Source organism: Trichosurus vulpecula, chromosome 1 (assembly GCF_011100635.1).
Source record: "Trichosurus vulpecula isolate mTriVul1 chromosome 1, mTriVul1.pri, whole genome shotgun sequence".
In the NCBI taxonomy this organism is placed as follows: domain Eukaryota; kingdom Metazoa; phylum Chordata; class Mammalia; order Diprotodontia; family Phalangeridae; genus Trichosurus; species Trichosurus vulpecula.
Genome location: NC_050573.1, coordinates 189350815 through 189370509, shown reverse-complemented (window position 1 = coordinate 189370509; position 19695 = coordinate 189350815). Strand labels below are relative to the sequence as shown.

Genomic DNA, 19695 nt, shown 5'->3' with positions numbered 1-19695 from the left:
GCTGGGGGGGGGGGGAGTATCACATTAATACTTTTCAATTCACTCATTCCTTATGGTACAGTAATATTCCTTTACCATAATTTGCTCACATTCCACAAGTTATGGGCACCTACCTTGTTTCTAGTTGTTTACCGTAACAAAAAGTGCTGCTAACAAATTTTTTTGTACATGTGATTCCTTTATCAAAACTTTTTAAGGTAAATTCCTAGTAGTGCTAGAATTACACGGAATGCACAGTTTGTAAGTTTGGAGGAGCAGTTCCAAACTGCTCTCCAGAATCGTTGGAGCAGTTTACACCTTTACCAAAAGGACATATATCCTGCAATAAGACCTCCAACAACTGTTCTCACTTTTCTGTGATTTTTGTTAGTCTGGTGTATATAATGTGAAACCTTAGAGTTGTCTGAATTTTAATTTCTCTAATTATTAGTGAGGTAGTGCATTTTTAGTATGGTTTTGACAGCTTACATTTCTACATCTGAGAACGACCTGTTCTCTGACAACTTATTTATTGGGGAATGTCACTTATTATCTACTTTTCTGAATTCTTCTTCTATCTTGGACATTAGGCATTTGTTAGAAAAAATGTGAAGATGGCTTGCCACCCCAATCCCAATCAATTGACGCTTATTTTTCTTTTGCATTAGAATTTTAATTTCACTTAACTAAAATTGTTCAGTTTGGCTTTTTGAATCATCACTATTCATAGTTTAGATAAGAAATGTTTCCTAGCAAGAGTTGTGAAAGTTATCTCTTTTGTCATTTACTCTGTTTATCATACAACTCCTTATATTTAGGCCACGTATCCATTTGGTTAGCTAGGTGGTGCAGTGGATAGAGTGCTGGGCCTGGAGTCAGGAAGATTCATCTTTCTGAGTTCAAATCTGGTCTCAGATACTTACTAGTTGTGTGACTCTAGGCAAGCCACATAACCCTGTTTGCCTTGATTTTTTCATCTGTAAAAATGAACTAGAGAAAGAAATGGCAAACTAATCCAGTATCTTTGCCAAGAAAATGCCAAATGGGGTCATGAAGAGTCAGACACAACAGAAACAACTAAACAACAACGTTCATATGGCATAAACCCAGTTTCTGCCAAATTTCTTTCCAGTTTTCCCAGAAGCGTCTGTCAAGAAAAGAGACTTTAATCCAGTAGTTACGACATTATACAACTCTTTTATTTCTTGTGGGTCTTATTTAGCTAATCTGCTCCATTGATTAATTATATTATTTTTTAGCTATTAGTAAGAGGTTGCAATATATGTGTATAGCTATATAGTATATACTGATATCTAATAATTAATACTTTTTAAAAACTATTTCCCTTGATGTTCTTTAAATATTTTCTCTGTGGATAAATTTTGGAAATTATTCTTAAACCTATAAAGTAAACCACTGGTTTACTTTACAATTCCATTGGTATATTATGACTACGTAAATTAATTTAGCTACTATCAACATTTTTATTATATTGGCACAGCTCAATCACAAGCAATTAATATTTCTCTAATTATTTAACTCACCCTTTATTTTGTAGTTGTAATGAATAAATTTTCAGTGCGTCTTGCTTGCTGGATAAATTATGAATTATTTTATATATTCTGTAGTTATTTCAAATGGGATATCTTTTTCTATGTTTTCCTGTTGGGTTTTGTTAGTAATATCCAGATGGCTAATGATTTTGTGCATTAATTTTATATCCTATTAATTTAATGAAATTATGTTAATTCACATGTAATTAAAAATCTAGTTCTCTAAGCAAACTATCTTCAAAAACATATGTATACATATGCATTCAAATAGTAATAATTTTGTTTTCTATTTGCCTGCATATATTACCTTAATTTCTTTTTCTTATTGCTTTAGCTAATATGTCTAGATCTGTATTAGATGATAGTAGTGATAATGACTGTATTACAGTGGGGAACATATGGCCTCGAGGCCACATCCCCAGGTTCCCCACCCCTGGACTGTATTTTACCCTTGATTTTTATTTTAAAAGCCTCTAATGCTTCTTTATTACTGATAATGCTAATTTTCAGTTTTCAATAGATAACTAATCACTGTTCTAAAAAGAATTGTATTTTGTCAAAAGCTTTTCCCATGTCTACTGAAGTAATCATGAAAATTTTGCAGTTTTTCTTATCTAGTCTATTAATTTTTGTTTTCCTAATGTTGAACCAGACCTACATTCTTCTAATAAATCCAAACTGAAGAATTTTGCTAATATTTGATTCATTATTTTTTGTATTAACATTCATAAGATATTGGTCTATAATTTTCTTATTCTACTTCCTTTCTTTCCTCATTTAGGTATCACAAAAATAATATATAATAGAAATTTGGTAGGATTACTTCTTTATTTTTACAAACAATTTACATAATAGTGGAGTTAATTGTTCTTTAAATTTGTGATAGAATACAGACTTTTTAATATGGGAGTTCATTTGTTTCTTGTTCAATTTCTTTCATAAGTGGGTTAAATTCCTTATTTCGGTTAACCTGGGTACTTTAGATTGTTTAAAGTATTAACATGTTTCTTTAAGGTTTTCAGCTTTGTTGATATTTTACTGGGAAAAATATTGTAACCATTTTCCTTTAATTCCTCTTTATCTACTACAATTCCTTCTGTGTTGCTTTTATATTGATGATTTAGTTCTCCTCTCCTTTTTGGATCAAAATTCCTAAAGGTTTTTTTTTTTAATTTTATGAGTCTTTTCAAGAAATGAACTCCTACTTTCATAATTTTTCTTTGCCTTTCAAATTTATCTCATTTTTTCCAAGTTGTTATATTTGTGTTTGTTTTCTGATTTGTTTCCTTTCCTTGTGTTTTTTTCATTGCATGCCTAATTGATCTTTTGTTTCTTTCTTTTGTTGATGAACACGTTCGGATTTAAATTTTCCTCAAAGAACTGCTTCATCCATATTCCAAAAGTTTTGATATTTTATTCACTGAAGCAGTTGGTGTTGTGTTGAATAGAGTGGCAGACCTGGAGTCAGGAAGACCATTTAGCCTCTGTTTACCTCAGTTTCCCCAACTGAAAAATAGGGATAATAATAGTACCTACTACCTCACAGGGTTGCTGTGAGGATGAAATAAGATAACGTTTGTGGTTTTTTTTTTTTTAAATGCTTAGCAGAGTGCCTAGAATATAGTAGGCGCTACATAAATGCTTATTCTTTTCCCTTGCCCTTACCCTTTTCATTTTCATTGTTTTCCTTGATAAAAAAGAATTTATAGTTTGTATCACTTGCATTTTGACCCACACATTCTTTCAGACTATATTATTTAATTTCCATTTAAGTCTGAATGTTTCCTTGAAACTCAATTGATTATAACTTTCATTATGTTATAATCAATAAAGAATATGTTATGTCTCTTTTTTCTACATCTCTTCATGAGTTTTAATGAACAAGTACATGGTCAATTTTTGTATAGGTTCATGCAAAACTAAGAAATATGTGTGTGTGTGCATGCATGTATATGTGTGTACGTGTGTGTGTGTGTGTATTCTTTATAATTTCTATCTTTTTCTTGCATTTGTTTAAGGGTGAAAGGGAGGCAATGAAGCCCCCAATTATTCATTTACTGTATATTTCTCCTTGAAATCAGATTTTCCTTTAAGCATCTAGATACTATGCCATTAATGTATACACACATTTTTAGAATTGGTATCATTTCATTCTTAATGGTAAGCTTAAGGTTATCTTTTTAAAGATACCTATTTTTGTCATCCTCTTGTCTAAGATTATGATTGCCACCCTCAGTTTTTGTATTTACCTGAGGCAAAATGTATTATACTCCTGGACATTACCTTAGCTCTCTGTAAATGTTTCTTTAAGTATGTTTTCTGTCAACAACTTATTGTTAGGTTCTGCCTTTTAATATGTTCTGCTACCCTCCTTTTTGTGGATGAGTTCATCCTATTCTCCTTCACAGCCATAACAGTTACATTTTTTTCTTTCATTATATCTTATAATAAGGTTTCCTCTCTTCCCTAAGTCTTCTCCCTTTTATAAAGAAAATAAGATGGTGAGTGAAAGAATTTAGAAAAAATACTCCTTTAACAGTAGTTATAGTGGTCTGATGCTACTCCTTAGGCCTTCCTCTCTTTACCTAGCCCAGTCCTGTGTTGCTGAATTTTAGCCTTTCTTTCTCTCCTTTTCAATTGACTTCAAAAATTGACTTTCACTTCTGAAGTTTATTTAGCTTGCTACTATTCCCTCCTATAGTGTGCCATTTCCCTTAAAGCCCTTCCTTTACTCATCTCTGCCTGTTTCCTTGTTGATTTTGGTGAATTTTTACACTAAAATCCTGATAAGCATTTATCAGACCTGTTAAGGTCTGTATTCCTTAGCCCTACACCTCCATGTTTGTATATTTTTATCTTTTGATACTACAATTACAAGAAGTAGGAAGTCCCTCCCTATTCTACCTTTCTTCCTTGTTATATTCACTTTTCCATCATTTCAAAAAAATCTTTCTTAATATAAATAAGATAGCAAACAACCCTATCAAGGCCATGAATTTGCCTCTCTTTGTCATCTCTTTCACTCCTGAATACAGTGGAGAAATAGAACATATCCCTATTGTGACATAAGCATTTGGTCATCATGTAGCATCATTAAATTTCTCAAATACAGTTAACTCTAGGTTTTTCTTCTCTCCTATGTTTACATTTCGAAGGTTCTACACAGCTCTGGTTTAGTCAAAAGGAATGCTTGTAAGTCCTTTATACCATTAAAGATCTATTTTCTTCATTGTAGAATTATACTAAGATTCACAGGATACATTAGTCATGAGCCATTTTTCTTGTACCTTATGATATATCATGACATCATACCAAATCATTACAGGTTTTTCTCTTTGCTTTAGTAAATCTGTGGGAGGAGGCCTAGAGTTAGGCCCTGTGGTTCTTCAACAGTCCCAGTGTATAAGCTCAGTCTTAGGCTAGAGCACGAAGCAGGAAGTAGGAAGTGACTATAGCAAGCATCACCCAATTCCACATTCTGTAGCTCCCAATTAGCTCTAGGAACTTCCCCCACCCCTGGTTATGTTGGCTCTTTGAGTTTCCTTCTATCTTCCAGAGGTTCATGACTTTAGAACTCAGTCACTGGCAAAGTTTAAACCAGAGTACATTGGTTTCAGGTTCACCATTCAGGGTGTTCCCCAAAGTCTACTGCATTGATCTGCCTGGTTTCTTTGTTCAGTCTCCTATCTGAAAGTCTGCAGCTTGTGTGCCTACTCATCAGAGTTATACTTTAGGTATATCGTTTTGAAAGCTATGTGGACAAGGATATGACAGAGACGGAAAACACTTCAGCCAAGGAGGCTGATAAAATAATAGAAACAAAAGGTGATAAAGGTTTTAACCGGACTGAGTACAGAGAATATATCTACGCACATCAAACCACAATGCCAAGACACCAAAAAAAGCTGCTGCAAGACAATATCTACTAGCACTAATTGTCATCTTCTTTGCCATACAAAAGTCATCTACTCAACTGTATCTTTTCTAAGCACATAGGTAAGAGTAATCATTAAACTATTTATAATCAATTATGTTTTTTTTATTTACAAAAAAATTATACACCCCAGTCAGCAGTGTTCAAACAGGATAATCGTAACTGTTATTCTCTAGGAGAAATAAGTTTTATTTTTTTTCTCAAGAGGAAACTAAAGAGATTTTTGTATCAATGTAAAGTGAATAAGCTATAAGCATATCTACTAAAAGTTTTAAAGTTTATCAGTGAAGAGTTCTAACTTATAGTGAGAAATATAGACAATTTTTTATAAATTAAAATTTATTTATATAACATATTTAGTTTTCAGCATTGATTTTCATAAGAGTTTGAATTACAAATTTTCTCCCCATTTCTACCCTCCCCCCTACTCCAAGATGGCACATATTCTGGTTGCCCTGTTCCCCAGTCAGCCCTCCCCTCCACCACCCCCCTCCCCTCCCATCCCCTTTTCCCTTCCTTTCTTGTAGGGCAAGATAAATTTCTATGCCCCATTGCCTGTGTATCTTATTTTCTAGTTGCATGCAAAAACTTTTTTGTTTGTTTTTGAACATCTGTTTTTAAAACTTTGAGTTCCAAATTCTCTCTCCTCTTCCCTTCTCACCCACCCTCCCTAAGAAGTCAAGCAATTCAACATAGGCCACATGTGTATCATTATGTATAACCCTTCCACAATACTCATGTTGTGAAAGACTAACTATATTTTGCTCCTTCCCAACCCATCCTGCTTTATTGAATTTTCTCCCTCGACCCTGTCCCCTTTCAAAAGTGTTTGTTTTGGATTACCTCCAACCCCATCTGCCATCCCCTCCATCATCCCCCCCCCTGTTTTTTTATCTTCCTCCCTCTTCTTTCCTGTGGGGTAAGATACCCAATTGAGTATGTATGGTATTCCCTCCTCAGGCCAAATCTGATGAGAGCAAGGTTCACTCATTCCCCCCTCACCTGCCCTCTCCCCTCCTCCCACAGAACTGCTTCCTCTTGCCACCTTTATACGAGATAATCCACCCCATTCTATCTCTCCCTATCTCCCTCTCTCAGTATGTTGCTCTCTCATCCCTTAATTTGATTTTATTTCTTTTAGATATCTTCCCTTCATCTTCAACTCCCCCTGTGTCTGCTCTCTCTCTCTCCTTTATATATATATATATGTGTGTGTGTGTATAGATAGATAGATAGATAGATATACACATACATACACATTCACTTATATATATACATAAACATATATATATATATATGTATATATATATATATATGCATATTCCCTTCAGGTACCCTAATACTGAGGTCTTATGAATCATACATGTCATCTTTCCATGTAGGAATGTAAACAAAACAGTTCAACTTTAGTAAGTCCCTTGCAATTTCTGTTTCTTGATTACCTTTTCATGCTTCTCTTGATTCTTGTGTTTGAAAGTCAAATTTTCTATTCAGCTCTGATCTTTTCACTAAGAAAGCTTGAAAGTCCTCTATTTTATTGAAAATCCATATTTTGCCTTGGAGCATGATACTCAGTTTTGCTGGGCAGGTGATTCTAGGTTTTAATCCTAGCTCCATTGACCTCCGGAATATCGTATTCCAAGCCCTTCGATCTCTTAATGTAGAAGCTGCCAGATCTTGGATTATTCTGATTGGGTTTCCACAATACTCACATTGTTTCCTTCTGGCTGCTTGAAGTATTTTCTCCTTGATCTGGGAGCTCTGGAATTTGGCGACAATATTCCTAGGAGATTTCTTTTGGGGATCTATTTGAGGAGGCAATCAATGGATTCTTTTAATTTCTATTTTGCCCTGTGGCTCTAGAAGATCAGGGCAGGTCTCCTTGATAATTTCTTGAAAGATGATATCTAGGCTCTTTTTTTGATCATGGCTTTTAGGTAGTCCAATAATTTTTAAATTATCTCTCCTGCATCTATTTTCCAGGTCAGTGGTTTTTCCAAGGAGATATTTCACATTGTCTTCCATTTTTTCATTCCTTTGGTTCTGTTTTATAATATCTTGATTTCTCATAAAGTCACTAGCTTCTACTTGCTCCAATCTAATTTTTAAAGTAGTATTTTCTTCAGTGGTCTTTTGGACCTCCATTTCCATTTGGCTAATTCTGCCTTTCAAGGCATTCTTCTCCTCATTGGCTTTTTGGAGCTCTTTTGCCATTTGAATTAGTCTTTTTTTTTAAGGTGTTGTTTTCTTCAGTGTATTTTTCAGTATTTTTTTGGGTCTCCTTTAGCAAGTCATTGACTTGTTTTTCATGGTTTTCTTGCATCCTTCTCATTTCTCTTCCCAATTTTTCCTCTAATTCTCTAACTTGCTTTTCCAAATCCTTTTTGAGTTCTTCCATGGTCTGGGACCAGTTCACGTTTTTCTTGGAGGTTTCTGTTGTAGGCTCTTTGACTTTGTTAACTTCTTCTGTCTGTATGTTTTTGTCGTCTTTGTCACCAAAGAAAGAATGCAAAGTCTGAGGCTGAATCTGCGTGCGTTTTCGCTGCCTGGCCATATTCCCAACCAACTAACTTGACCCTTGAGCTTTTCAGTGGGGTATGACTGCTTGTAGACTAAAGAGTTCTATGTTCCACGTTTGGGGGGGAGGTGCCAGCTCTGTCACACCAGCACTCCTCCTTCCCCAAGAACCCCCAACCCGGACTGGGTTTAAATCTTCAGCAGGCTGTGCACTCCTGCTCTGATCCGCCACTTAATTCCTCCCACCAGGTGGGCCTGGGGCCGGAAGCAACAACAGTTGTAGCTGCCCCACCTCTGCTACTCCCCCCCCCCCAGCTGGAAGCCGAACCACGAACTCCTTCCACTCCAGCAGCTTTTCCCAGTAACCTTCTCTGCTGTCTTTGGTGTTTGTGGGTTGAGAAGTCTGGCAACTGTCACAGCTCACTGATTCAGGGTGGTAGGGCACATTCTGGTTGATCGGCGCTGCTCACACTGGGCTCCACTCTGCTCCCAGCTCCCAGCTCCGTGTGGGATAGACCTCACCCAGAGACCATCCAGGCTGTCCTAGGCTGGAGCCCTGCTTCCCTCTGCTGTTTTGTGGGTTCTGCAGTTCTAGAACTGGTTCAGAGCCATTTTTTATAGGTTTTTGGAGGGACTTGGCAGGGAGCTCACCCTGTTCCCTGCTTTCCAGCCGCCATCTTGGCTCTGCCCCCTCCTATTCCAAAAAACTTACAGTGAGAAATTTAGACAATTTAAATATCATTGAAACATTTTATTTTCCTAGACTCAGCAAACTGAACTGATAAAGTATGTCTCAATTCCTTGTTATATGACATATGCCAAAAAGCAAAAACGAATTTGAAGATGCATGTGAAGGCATAATTCTTCAAATGGGCTGATCATCAAACATCATGTTTTACCCTTTGAACTGTCTGAAGCCCCTACGAAAATCTCAAGAGCAACAAAACAAAACAAGGAAAATAACAAAAAAACCTAGTCTCCTCCTGACTCTTGCAAAAACCTTGGCCATCTGTTAGAATATTGATAAAAGATACTGAGATTGTCAAAAAGCAATTTGAAAAGGAACCTGAAAAACTATGGAGATGAGTAAAGGTCTACTGTAGGAGATGAGTTGTGATTTGAAAGAGGGACTATTCATTCTAAGGGGAAAGTGATAGAAAGGGGAAGGGGGAGTTAGAAGAGTAATACAATCCAGGCAACCATTAATAGCACAAGCTGACCTCGATCCATGAGCACAGGCTCCATTCTCTCTGCAATGGCCCAGTGCAGTAGTCTCATTCTGTACAAATACACCTGACATCCACAACCAAGGTACCACCAGCTATCAATTGTGATGACATATTGACATGCCCTGTGGAACTGATGAAATAGATGAGAAAACTGGAACCATCTTTGTCATAATCTACAGATCATAGAAAAAGGTGATGAAGTGGGCTTGATGGTGGAGCCTCATTCAAATTCATCTGTTTTAGTGTTGGTGAACTAAGTCTCACCAGTTTGTCTGAGGCAACAATGCCAGCTTTGTAAACCAGGCAATGAATCGGGATGAATTTTCCAAATCTCAAATAAGCAGGGATGGAAATGTTTCAGACATTTTTTTCCAAGATAGTCCCAACAGGTTACTGTAAAGTTCATAACAGTAGTATATGGCATTGGATTCTTTGGTACATGATCCAAAAGGGGTGAGTCACACTAAGAAACTGGCAATGATGTCATAAAATGTGAGTATTAATACTTGGAGAAGTTTAATTTGCAAAGGCAGTTTTGTAATCTAAAATGAAAAATTCTAAAAAGAATTGTAAAATAATCAAACTGGATTATGAGAAATTTAGGATAACTCTGTTCAGAACAAAGACTAAATTAAAAACAAAAGAAACACATTTTGAAGAACAAATGATTATATTAAAAACGGCAAAATCCTTACCTTGAAAAGACTGTTTGGCTCTATCTACTAGTTCATCAATTGGATAGCTGGCCAAATTTCCCCTGGCATGCTTGGTTTTGCAGTACGTACAAGCATTGAGACACCTGTTCAACAGTAAGAAATAAATACTATTCAATAACTCTTAAAAACATAACAGCAAGAATACAAAGTACTAGGAAAACTTGAGTTTTGGAGAAATTAAGATCAAAATTTTATACAATGTACTAAAATTAGCTCCAAATGAATAAGCAACTTTAACATAAATGCAATTCCATTAAAATAAAAACAATTGGCTGTTGTCCTTCATGCTTGAAGAGGACTAAAATGATATCACTATGTTGGGATCAAGGTATAGTGTATCCAACTGTGGATGATCAGACCAGTGCAAGCTGAGAAGGTTCTACCACAGGTCGAGCACAAATAGTCCATCTGAACATCTGGAGTGGAGACTATATCATGACATCATACCAAATCATTACAGGTTTTTCTCTCTGCTTTAGTAAATCTGTGGGAGGAGGCCTGGAGTTAGGCCCTGTGGTTCTTCAACAGTCCCAGTGTAAAAGCTCAGTCCCAGGCTGGAGCAGGGAGCAGGAAGTAGGAAGTGACTATCTATAGCAAGCATCACCAAATTCCACACTCTGTAGCCTCAACCTAGGGTTGAGGAAGGTGGATTTATTTTTCAGTAGTGGTTGGTTCAGTATCACTGCCACAGTGGGGGTGGAAGGTCAGCTGCTAACCATCATTAACCATTAGGAATGAGTTCAAGCAGAGTATGAATGGATTTACATTTTTTGAGTCATCTTTAAGAATCTCTTGAGTGTGAGGTGAAATTTCAGAATTGCTTTACTTTACATTTCTCTTATCATCAACAATCTGTTGTCTTTATGCAATTATTGATCACTTGCATCTAAATTTGTGCATCTCATGTTTCTTTTGTGCTACTGCAATTCTGTTTTACTCATGGAGTACAGTATCTTCTTTGATAGAGGCACACTATGCTAGACAGCCCCATGCCAGTGTCTCCCATGTCTCACAACTGATTTTAAAGTTCTTCACGGAGACCTTGAGAATGTCCATGTATCTCTTCTTCTGACCTCCATGTAAGTACTTGCCTTGTGTGAGTTCTCTGTAAAACGGTCTTTTAGGCAAATGTACATTTGGAGTTTAAACAAAGTGCCTAGCCCACTGGAGTTGTCCTCTCTGTAGCAGTGTTTGAATGTTTGAGAAAGGACTTCTGTGGCTGGTACTTTATCTTGCCAGGTGATCTTCAGAATCTTCCTAATACAATTCAAATGGAAGCAGTTCAATTGTATGGCATGGCGCTGGTATATTGTCCAGGTTTCAAAGGCACATGACAGTGAGGTCAGTGCAATGGCTCTGTAGACCTTCATAGGCAGCCTAATACCTCTTTACTCTCACAATTTCCTTCAAACCTCCCAAACACTGGGATAACTCTGGCAATGAGTGCGTCAACCTCATCATTTATGTGTACATCACAGGAAAGTATAGTGTCAAGGTAAGGGAACTTATCCACGGTATTTAAAATTTCTCCATTTGCTGTAACCAATGGTTCCACATACGGATGATGTAGTGCCGGCTGGTGGAGAACCTGTGTTTTCATGGTGTTAATTGTTAGGGCAAACTTAGCTCAAGCAGAATAGAGAATCAATCCATACTTTGTTGCATCTCAGCCTGAGGGGCTGCATTGAGTGCACAATCAAATGAAAACAACTAGAGGAAAACAGAAGATCTCCTTCAGATCTATGATTCAGGAAGAAATTCATTAAGTATAACATCTATAAAAGTCATGAATAGCAAGAAAGGAATAGAAAAGAGCATAAAAGCCAAACAGAAAATTTTAATTACATCAAATTTAAAAAAACTTTTGCACCAACAAAGTCAATGTATTTGGTATCCCCATTATAGATAGGGAACTGTTTCAACTAAATGAGACCAATAGTATTATTTCATGATAGATGAGTGGTCAAAGGAGGTGAACAAGTACCTTCCAAAAGAAATGCAAGTGATCAATAATTGCATAAAGACAACAGATTGTTGATGATAAGAGAAATGTAAAGTAAAACAATTCTGAAATTTCACCTCACACTCAAGAGATTCTTAAAGATGACTCAAAAAATGTAAATCCATTCATACTCTGCTTGAACTCATTCCTAATGGTTAATGATGGTTAGCAACTGACCTTCTACCCCCCCTGTGGCAGTGATACTGAACCAACCACTACTGAAAAATAAATCCACCTTCCTCAACCCTAGCTATCCCCACTTCCTCATTCACATTCCCCTATACCAAGGCTCACTCCATATCTGACCACACCTTTCCACTGTGCCCTCTGGAACTCTAAATCTATAACAGGTTATATTTTACTGGGGACTTTGTCTTTTCATGCTCCTTATCTCATATTTTTTGGGAATAAAAGAGGCCATTTGCCATGCATTTCCTCTTCTTCCCTCTTCCTCATCTTTCCTGGTTCTCAACCTACCCATCTGAACTCTCCTCCTCCATCTCTTTTGCTAGATCCTCTTCTAGATCATGCCCACTAACTAAAAGTATACCACATTAAAAAACTTTTTAATCAGCTGGAAATAACGATCAACCATTTAGACTTATCAAGAATCCCATAAAATACAGGAACTCAATAGTATTTAACAGACAGCTTCATTTATTTATAAACAATTAACAAATTGTTTAAGAAAAGGAAAGCTGTGCCAATTTCTTCAACTGTCATAGAACAAAAGACCTTTCAAGGTTAACTACTAGAAGCCAAAACCAAAAATTGACAGCCGTTGAACAGAGAGGAAGATGCAAAATCCTGAACAGACCATGACTGTTATGATGAATGCTGTTAAAACATCCATACCACACCTACTCATCTTTGCACAGGTTCTTACATGGCTATATGCCAAGCAACAACTGAAAACCTCAAAGCAGAAGAGTTGGCCTTTGCTTTACCCTTAAAAGTTCTACTCTGAAATTTTAGAAAAAAGAATTGGCTTGCTCTGAATTTTTTTTTAATCTATGAGAAAAACAACAAAGACAAAATAATTTTAGATGAAAAAGGAACTTAACAAGTCTTTAAAAAATCAACACTATCAATTTAATTTGTAAATATTTATCAAAGGGGTCAAGGCAAACTATAAGATATAATGATGGATAAAAAAATTATTTTTCACTCTAACAGATCCTCTGTCCCTTTCCAGTTCTAAGTTCATTCAAAGATCATATAGTATTTTTAAATGCCTCACTCATATTATACTTATTTTGGCAGGCACTTATAACTAGGACACTATACTTCTGTTTTTCCTAGTGAAATTTGATATGCAAAAATGATTTTCTTTTTTTGGCGTTAACGCAATAACTTGGTCCATTATGTTTCACTCACCTAACTTGATCCAGATATATTTTGAAACAATGGACATCTTTTTTCAAAGATATCAAATTCTAAGGCTCTAGTAGCATCTGAAACTTAGTACTATGTTTCATACTATGTTTCATTATATTGAAACATCACCAATACAAATTGTAAACATAAAGTTAGGAAACAAATGCTTCGCATGCATAAGTGGTATAAAACTTGACTGTTCAACAGTTTACTATTAGAATCATTTAATTCAGTTTCCAAAGTTTTTCAAACAAATTACAGATATGTGCACTTTTTAAAAAAAAATTACAAGTTATCCAACTAGAGTTTGATTAAACATGCAAATGATAATATAATGTTTTTATGTACCAACTGAAAACAAAGTTAACACTTAGACATATTAAAGGGGAATTTCAAAAGAAAATCAATATATTAAAAAGTTAACATCAAGCACAGCCTAAAATTTAAATGTACAAACAAAACCACCTAGCCAAGAAGAATATATTTTGACTTTGTGGGCTTAATTTTTTTTTTATTCCTTACAGAACTAACTTATTCTTTAAATAGGCAATGTATGAGACTACTTGAAACACTTCCAGGAAAGAACCAAACATTATTCTCAGCATAGCCATCAAATCACCGTATGACAACACACCACAAACTAAATGAGTCAGCAATAATGGTCTTGATGTTAAAAAAAAATACTCTGGGCTATATTAATAAAGCATATGACCTAAAAGACCTAGAAAGTAAGATTTCAAATATACTTGGCATTTAGTTGAAGTTTTATATCCACAGAGTCTAGAGAAGTAAAGAATTTATTCAAGTTTTATGTGTTATAGTGGAACTTAACCTAAAGAAAAGAAAAACTGGAGTTCATTTTTACCATAAATTTCACAGAGAAAACAGCATTGTATTGTAGCAGTGAATACTTTCTTGATAGTATAGATAATTCAGTCACTGAAGAGGACTTGTAAGGCAGAAAGGGAAGGAAGAAAGGCCAAGACTGGGAGTTCCCTCAGTATACATATGAGAAAAGTAGCCCAGGTAGGGGATGTACGAGCGCAATCTTTGATGCCACATCCATGATTCCAGACAACTACTGATAAAGTAGTTACCCATCTCCTGTCAGAGAGATGATGGATTCAAATGGCTGAATAAGGCATAATTTTGGACAGAAATGATGTGGAAATTTGTTTTCCTTGATTGTGCTTACTGATATAAAAGGCTGGTGTTTTTCCCCCTAAGGGCTAAGTTTGAAGTGAATGGTGTTAAGATAAAGGTTTCCATAAAAGGAAACATAGAAAAGAGGAAAAAAAAAAGGTCATTGAAGAATTGTTCTAATCCTCAGAAGAAAACAGAAGGAAGGCCTTAAAGAATTACTAATAAATAGGGCAGCTTTAAAAGTTACATGTTGAACTTATTACATACCTCAAAAGTAAGTTGTACATAACAGATTTGAAGGTTTGTGTATAAATTCTCTTCTTCTATTCTAATGTATTCAGAAGGTGCTCATTTCACTTAGTGTTTGAGATACTTACGTGTGTGTGTGTGTGTGTGTGTGTGTGTGTGTGTGTGTGTGTGTATGAAGATCCTTGGGTGTGCAAAAGCAAGAATCTCAGAATCTGAGATGAGCAAGTAGGAGATCAAAAATCCAGGATAAGAGACTGGGGGGAACAAAATGTCAGGAAACCCAGAATAAGTCTGAGACACTCTGAATTCAAAAGTATAAGCCAAGTATGTGGGCAAGAAGTCTTTTTAGGTTCCAGATACAGGGTATGTATTAGCATATGCAGAATATAATATCAAGAGGATACCCTGACATTGATACCTCTATTTTCTAAGGAAGTTCCTTACCCTAAGGAAGTTCCTACCCAGGCCTATGGTCCGGGCCCACACTGGTGTCAAAGTGTGGGGAGACCTCAATCCAACGGTGGTGATGAATGCGTATATCTGCTGAGACTAAGTAAGCTAAGAGGAGATAGGAAAACAAGCATTTCTTGACAGCAAAGAAATTCTGAAACTCTTACACTTGAAAACTTCTACAATTAGGTTAAAAATCACCTGTTTTGGCTATAAAACTACCTATTGTCTAGGAATTATTCTGAAAAAAATTTGATAATTTCCCTTTTAAACTGATTATCCCATTATAATTTTTTTCAATTTGGATTGTATAAAAATGTTTCCCTAAAAAAACAAAATAAACAAAAAATATAACTTAAATACATATTGGATTTAATCTCTTAGAACTAAACCACGTGATGAAAACTGAATAAACATGGCTCCAGAGAAGAGGTAATATTCTCCCACCCTACCCCTTTGCAAAGGTTCACAAGTGTTGCACACTGTACATGTTTTCAGACTATCAATATATTGATCACATACAGTAATTTTTCCCTATTTCACTTTTGTTTTTTATCTTTAAAAAATACTACTTGCTATATCAGATGGCTCTCTGAGGATACTTAGGAAAACTATGGCAATTTAAAAAGGATATCTTAATAAAAATTTATTTTAGAAAAAAAAACAATGAAACACATGGGAGGATTCTGAACATTTTCTGTTCTATGTAAAACTAATGCTTTACCACCCAAGAGACAGTCACATATGCCAAATAGTAGCAACTTTTTTTTCATTTGTTTACTAAAATAGCATTATTTTAAATGATGAATTCTGTAAAACAAAAAAACTTGCTTTTCTTAAAAGTATATTGTCTTCCATAATCTTTAGCATTTTAATTATATAAAGAACTGACCCCTTTTGATCACCTAACTGGTCACCTAAGAGCACAAAATGAAAATCCCACCCACATGAAGTTAAGCAACCTCTGGGACTTGTTGGATGTCTAAAGAACCACACTCTGACCTGCTGATAAGACACAGTTTTATGTGAGGAATATAGGGGTTAACAGGAAGTGAAGATGGGGATGACTCTAAAAAAGCTAAGTACTACTATATCCTTATTGTAAATATTTGCGGTATTATGGCAAAGTAAGTCTCCTTTGGCTAACTGTTCCATGACTTACAAATGCCTCATTTTCTCACCAAACTGAACCTGAAAAGGGTGCTAATGCTAGCCCACTCCCCCAATAACGAAATACTTCAAGAAATCTATTTTTTGAAAAATCTGAATCAGGAATCAGCCTCTGTGAATGATATTTATGATACATGTTCACTCCTTTCCATGTGGAAATATTTGCAATTATTTTATTTCTAATGTCATTATATAATTTAAATTTTAACTTTAATATGTATTTGCAATCATTTTTGCTGTGATAATAATTAAGGGCTTTGAATTACCATGTGCCTTAACCCACTATGTGTCCCTGGGATTGCTTACATAATGCAGGTGTGAAAATGCACATTCTCATATTTCCTTTGATAAGACCTAGATATCTAACTATGTTTGATCCTTTCTGAACTTGATCATACTGGGCTACTCTCTGATACTGTGACTAACTGAAAAATTTATGCTTCACTTTCTTCAGTGAATCAAAGGCTTATACCAATCATACTCTTCTTTACTCAAGACAATGTAGCTGGCTATGAAATTTCCCACAAAGTTTATAGTGAGACAATCCAGATATCAAGGTTAAGACCAGAGATATTTAACATCTTTATCAATGAATTACATAAAAGCATAGATGAGCATGCCAAAAGAGGGGGAGCAAGCTAAAACACCGGATGACAGAGAAAATATTCAAAAAGATCCTGACAGTCTCTAATGCGTTAGTATCAAAATTCCAATCAAAATGTGGGGTCACTAACCCGTACATACAGGTCACGTACTTAGTTTTAAAACGTATTATTGTATTTTGTTTATTTTATTAAATATTTCACAAGTACATATTAATCTGGTTTGAGTTGTATCAGGAAGTGTTGTGGCCTCATCTTTGATACCACTGGTCTAGAGCGCTAGGTTGAATTAAACATGATGAAATTCCATAGTAATTAATGTAAAGTCTTTTCTAGTTCACAAGTATAAGATAGAAGAGGTACAGCACTTTATCTGAAGAGGGGTCTGAGAGTTGCGGTGGAATGCAAACCCAATGTGATTTAACAACTGGAGCAGCAGACAAAGAAAGTTGAAGAAAGCCTGAGTTGTATTAAAAGATTCATATCTTCCAGGCATATAAAGGTGCTAGTCCCTCTGTGCAATACTCTAAGTGACATCTTATCCAGAATCAAACTGGCATTCTTCCTGTTTTTCATACATGACACTCCATCTCCTCTCTCCATACCTAGCTACCTCCCATACCTGGAACTCTCTATCCTCAATCCTCCTCTTAGGACCCCTAATTTCCTTTAATCCTTAGTTCAAGTATGATCAACTACATTAAGCCTTTCCTAATCCATCCACCCAGTATCTGCTTAGTATAGATTTTGTATGTCCATTATGCATACACACATATGTACATATACACACATATGTATGTATATGTGTGTGCATGTTGTCTTTGACAGAATGTTTTAAAACTTTTTATTAGCTCTACTGGAGAGAAGAGAATAAAATACAGTTTGGGGAAGATGGAATGATGATAACAGACAATAGAGAGAAAGTAGAATGACAACTGTTATTTCAGTCTTATTTTTTCTAACAAGAATAATAATATTTGGACTAGAATTGACATGACAAAAATGTTTAATAGTTGAAATCTAAGGTAAATGTATGTATATAAAAGAGTGGCCCTTGCTCAGTTCAAGTTACCAATACCAGAAAAACTCTCACAGAGGACACTGAAAACAACAAAATGATTGTTGATCTCCCATTGGTGATCTTTAAGACTATGGAGAATAACAGAAATAGAACATGACCAAAAACAGTTGAATGCTGACCTAATTTTCAAAAAAGGGGAAGGGAACTGTAGGCCAGTGAGCTTGATATGAATCCTGGAAAATTCTAGTATGTTTTCAAAGGGTTAGCTTGGGAGTGTCTAGATAAGGAAGCTGCAGGGGGAAAAATTTCTTGGCTTAAGAACAGGTCTGGCCAGAATTACTTATTTCCTTTTTTGATAGAATTATTAGGCTACAAAAGCAGAAAACTGGATTGGATACAGTTTACCTAGATTTTAACAAAGCACTTGACAAAATCTATCATGTTGGTCTAGAAAGAAAAGATAAATCTTTATATATAAGAAAGCAGTAGGTAATTTCAGAAGTAATTAATGGTCAGATTCAAAATGTCACCTGGGAAGGAGGCCCCAGATAAAGCATTCTAGAGGTTCTGTCCTAGTCACTCTACTGCATATTTCTGTCAGTGATTGGTATATATGGTATATGGCATTCATATCAAAATTACAGAAATAAAAAGTTGGGAGAAATCACAGAATCTGACTCAAAAATATTGAAAATGCTGGATTAAGTCTGACAAGATAAATTTAATAAAGATAAAAGTAAAGTTTGTTGGGCTTTTTTTTTAATCTGGGCTCAAAAATTCAGCCTCATAAGACTACAAGGAAAAAGAAGTATCTAGCAAGAAATACAAATGAAGAAGATATGGGAGTTTGAGTGCACAAAGTCAAATGTAAATGAAGTGTATGATATGGCAGCCTAAAACATCAAGGTAATCTCAGGTTGCACTAAGAAAGAAACACAGTGCTTTGAAAAAAGGAAGTGACATTCCTACTACTCTATCACATTTGAACAAAAAAAAATTGTATTAAGACTGACATGACACATTCTAAGCAAGGCATGGATAAGATGGAGAGAATGGAGAAGAGAGTAAGGAAAATACTAAAAAATTTTAGCTCATGATTTATTTGAATAACTTGAAGGAACCCAGAATGTTAAGACTGGAAAACGTAAGATTTAGGCAGGACATGATAACTATTTTTATAGAATTAAAAGATTGTCACATGAAAGAGGGATTTAGTATGTTCTGCAGAGCCAAGAGAAATGTATAAAAGCTGCAGAAATGCAGATTTTCAGTCAACCAACCAAGAAGCATTTCTTAACTGACTACTTTGGGACAAGCAATAAAACTTGCTAACAGTTAGAGATATCCAAAAGTAGATGCTTTTGAAGGTAATTGCTGCCCCCTTGCTGGAGTTCTTTGGTAAATATGTAATCATGTGTCAAATATTTTGTATACAGGCTTGATGGTGATGGAAAGAGTTAAACTAAATGGCATTTCAGTTTTCAGATTCTGTAATTCTGCATGAGTTCAAAAAACCAATATTTGAATGCATAATAATGATCATAAATACTAAAAATAATATCTGTGTACTTATATTCACATAATAGTTTCACATGTATTATTTGACTAGAATTGTTATATCCAAGGCAGTATGTACTAGATAAGGTAGACAATAGGAGTTAACAGCAGTGTTTCCTGATGTACATATGCTTTTACATTCGAAATACCCAACTGGTTTCACCAAATGATCATAGATTCTCAGGGCTATAAGGGG

At 35.4% G+C, this 19695-nt stretch overlaps 1 protein-coding gene across 1 annotated transcript in view; it reads right to left on the bottom strand.

Annotated features, from left to right (window-relative positions):
* Nucleotides 1-19695, bottom strand: part of CDKAL1 (CDK5 regulatory subunit associated protein 1 like 1) — a 695070-nt gene that overhangs the window by 407104 nt on the left and 268271 nt on the right. The window contains exon 9 of the mRNA XM_036741492.1: nt 9908-10011. Coding sequence (XP_036597387.1) covers nt 9908-10011 — 104 coding nt within the window. The remainder of the gene's footprint in view (nt 1-9907; nt 10012-19695) is intronic.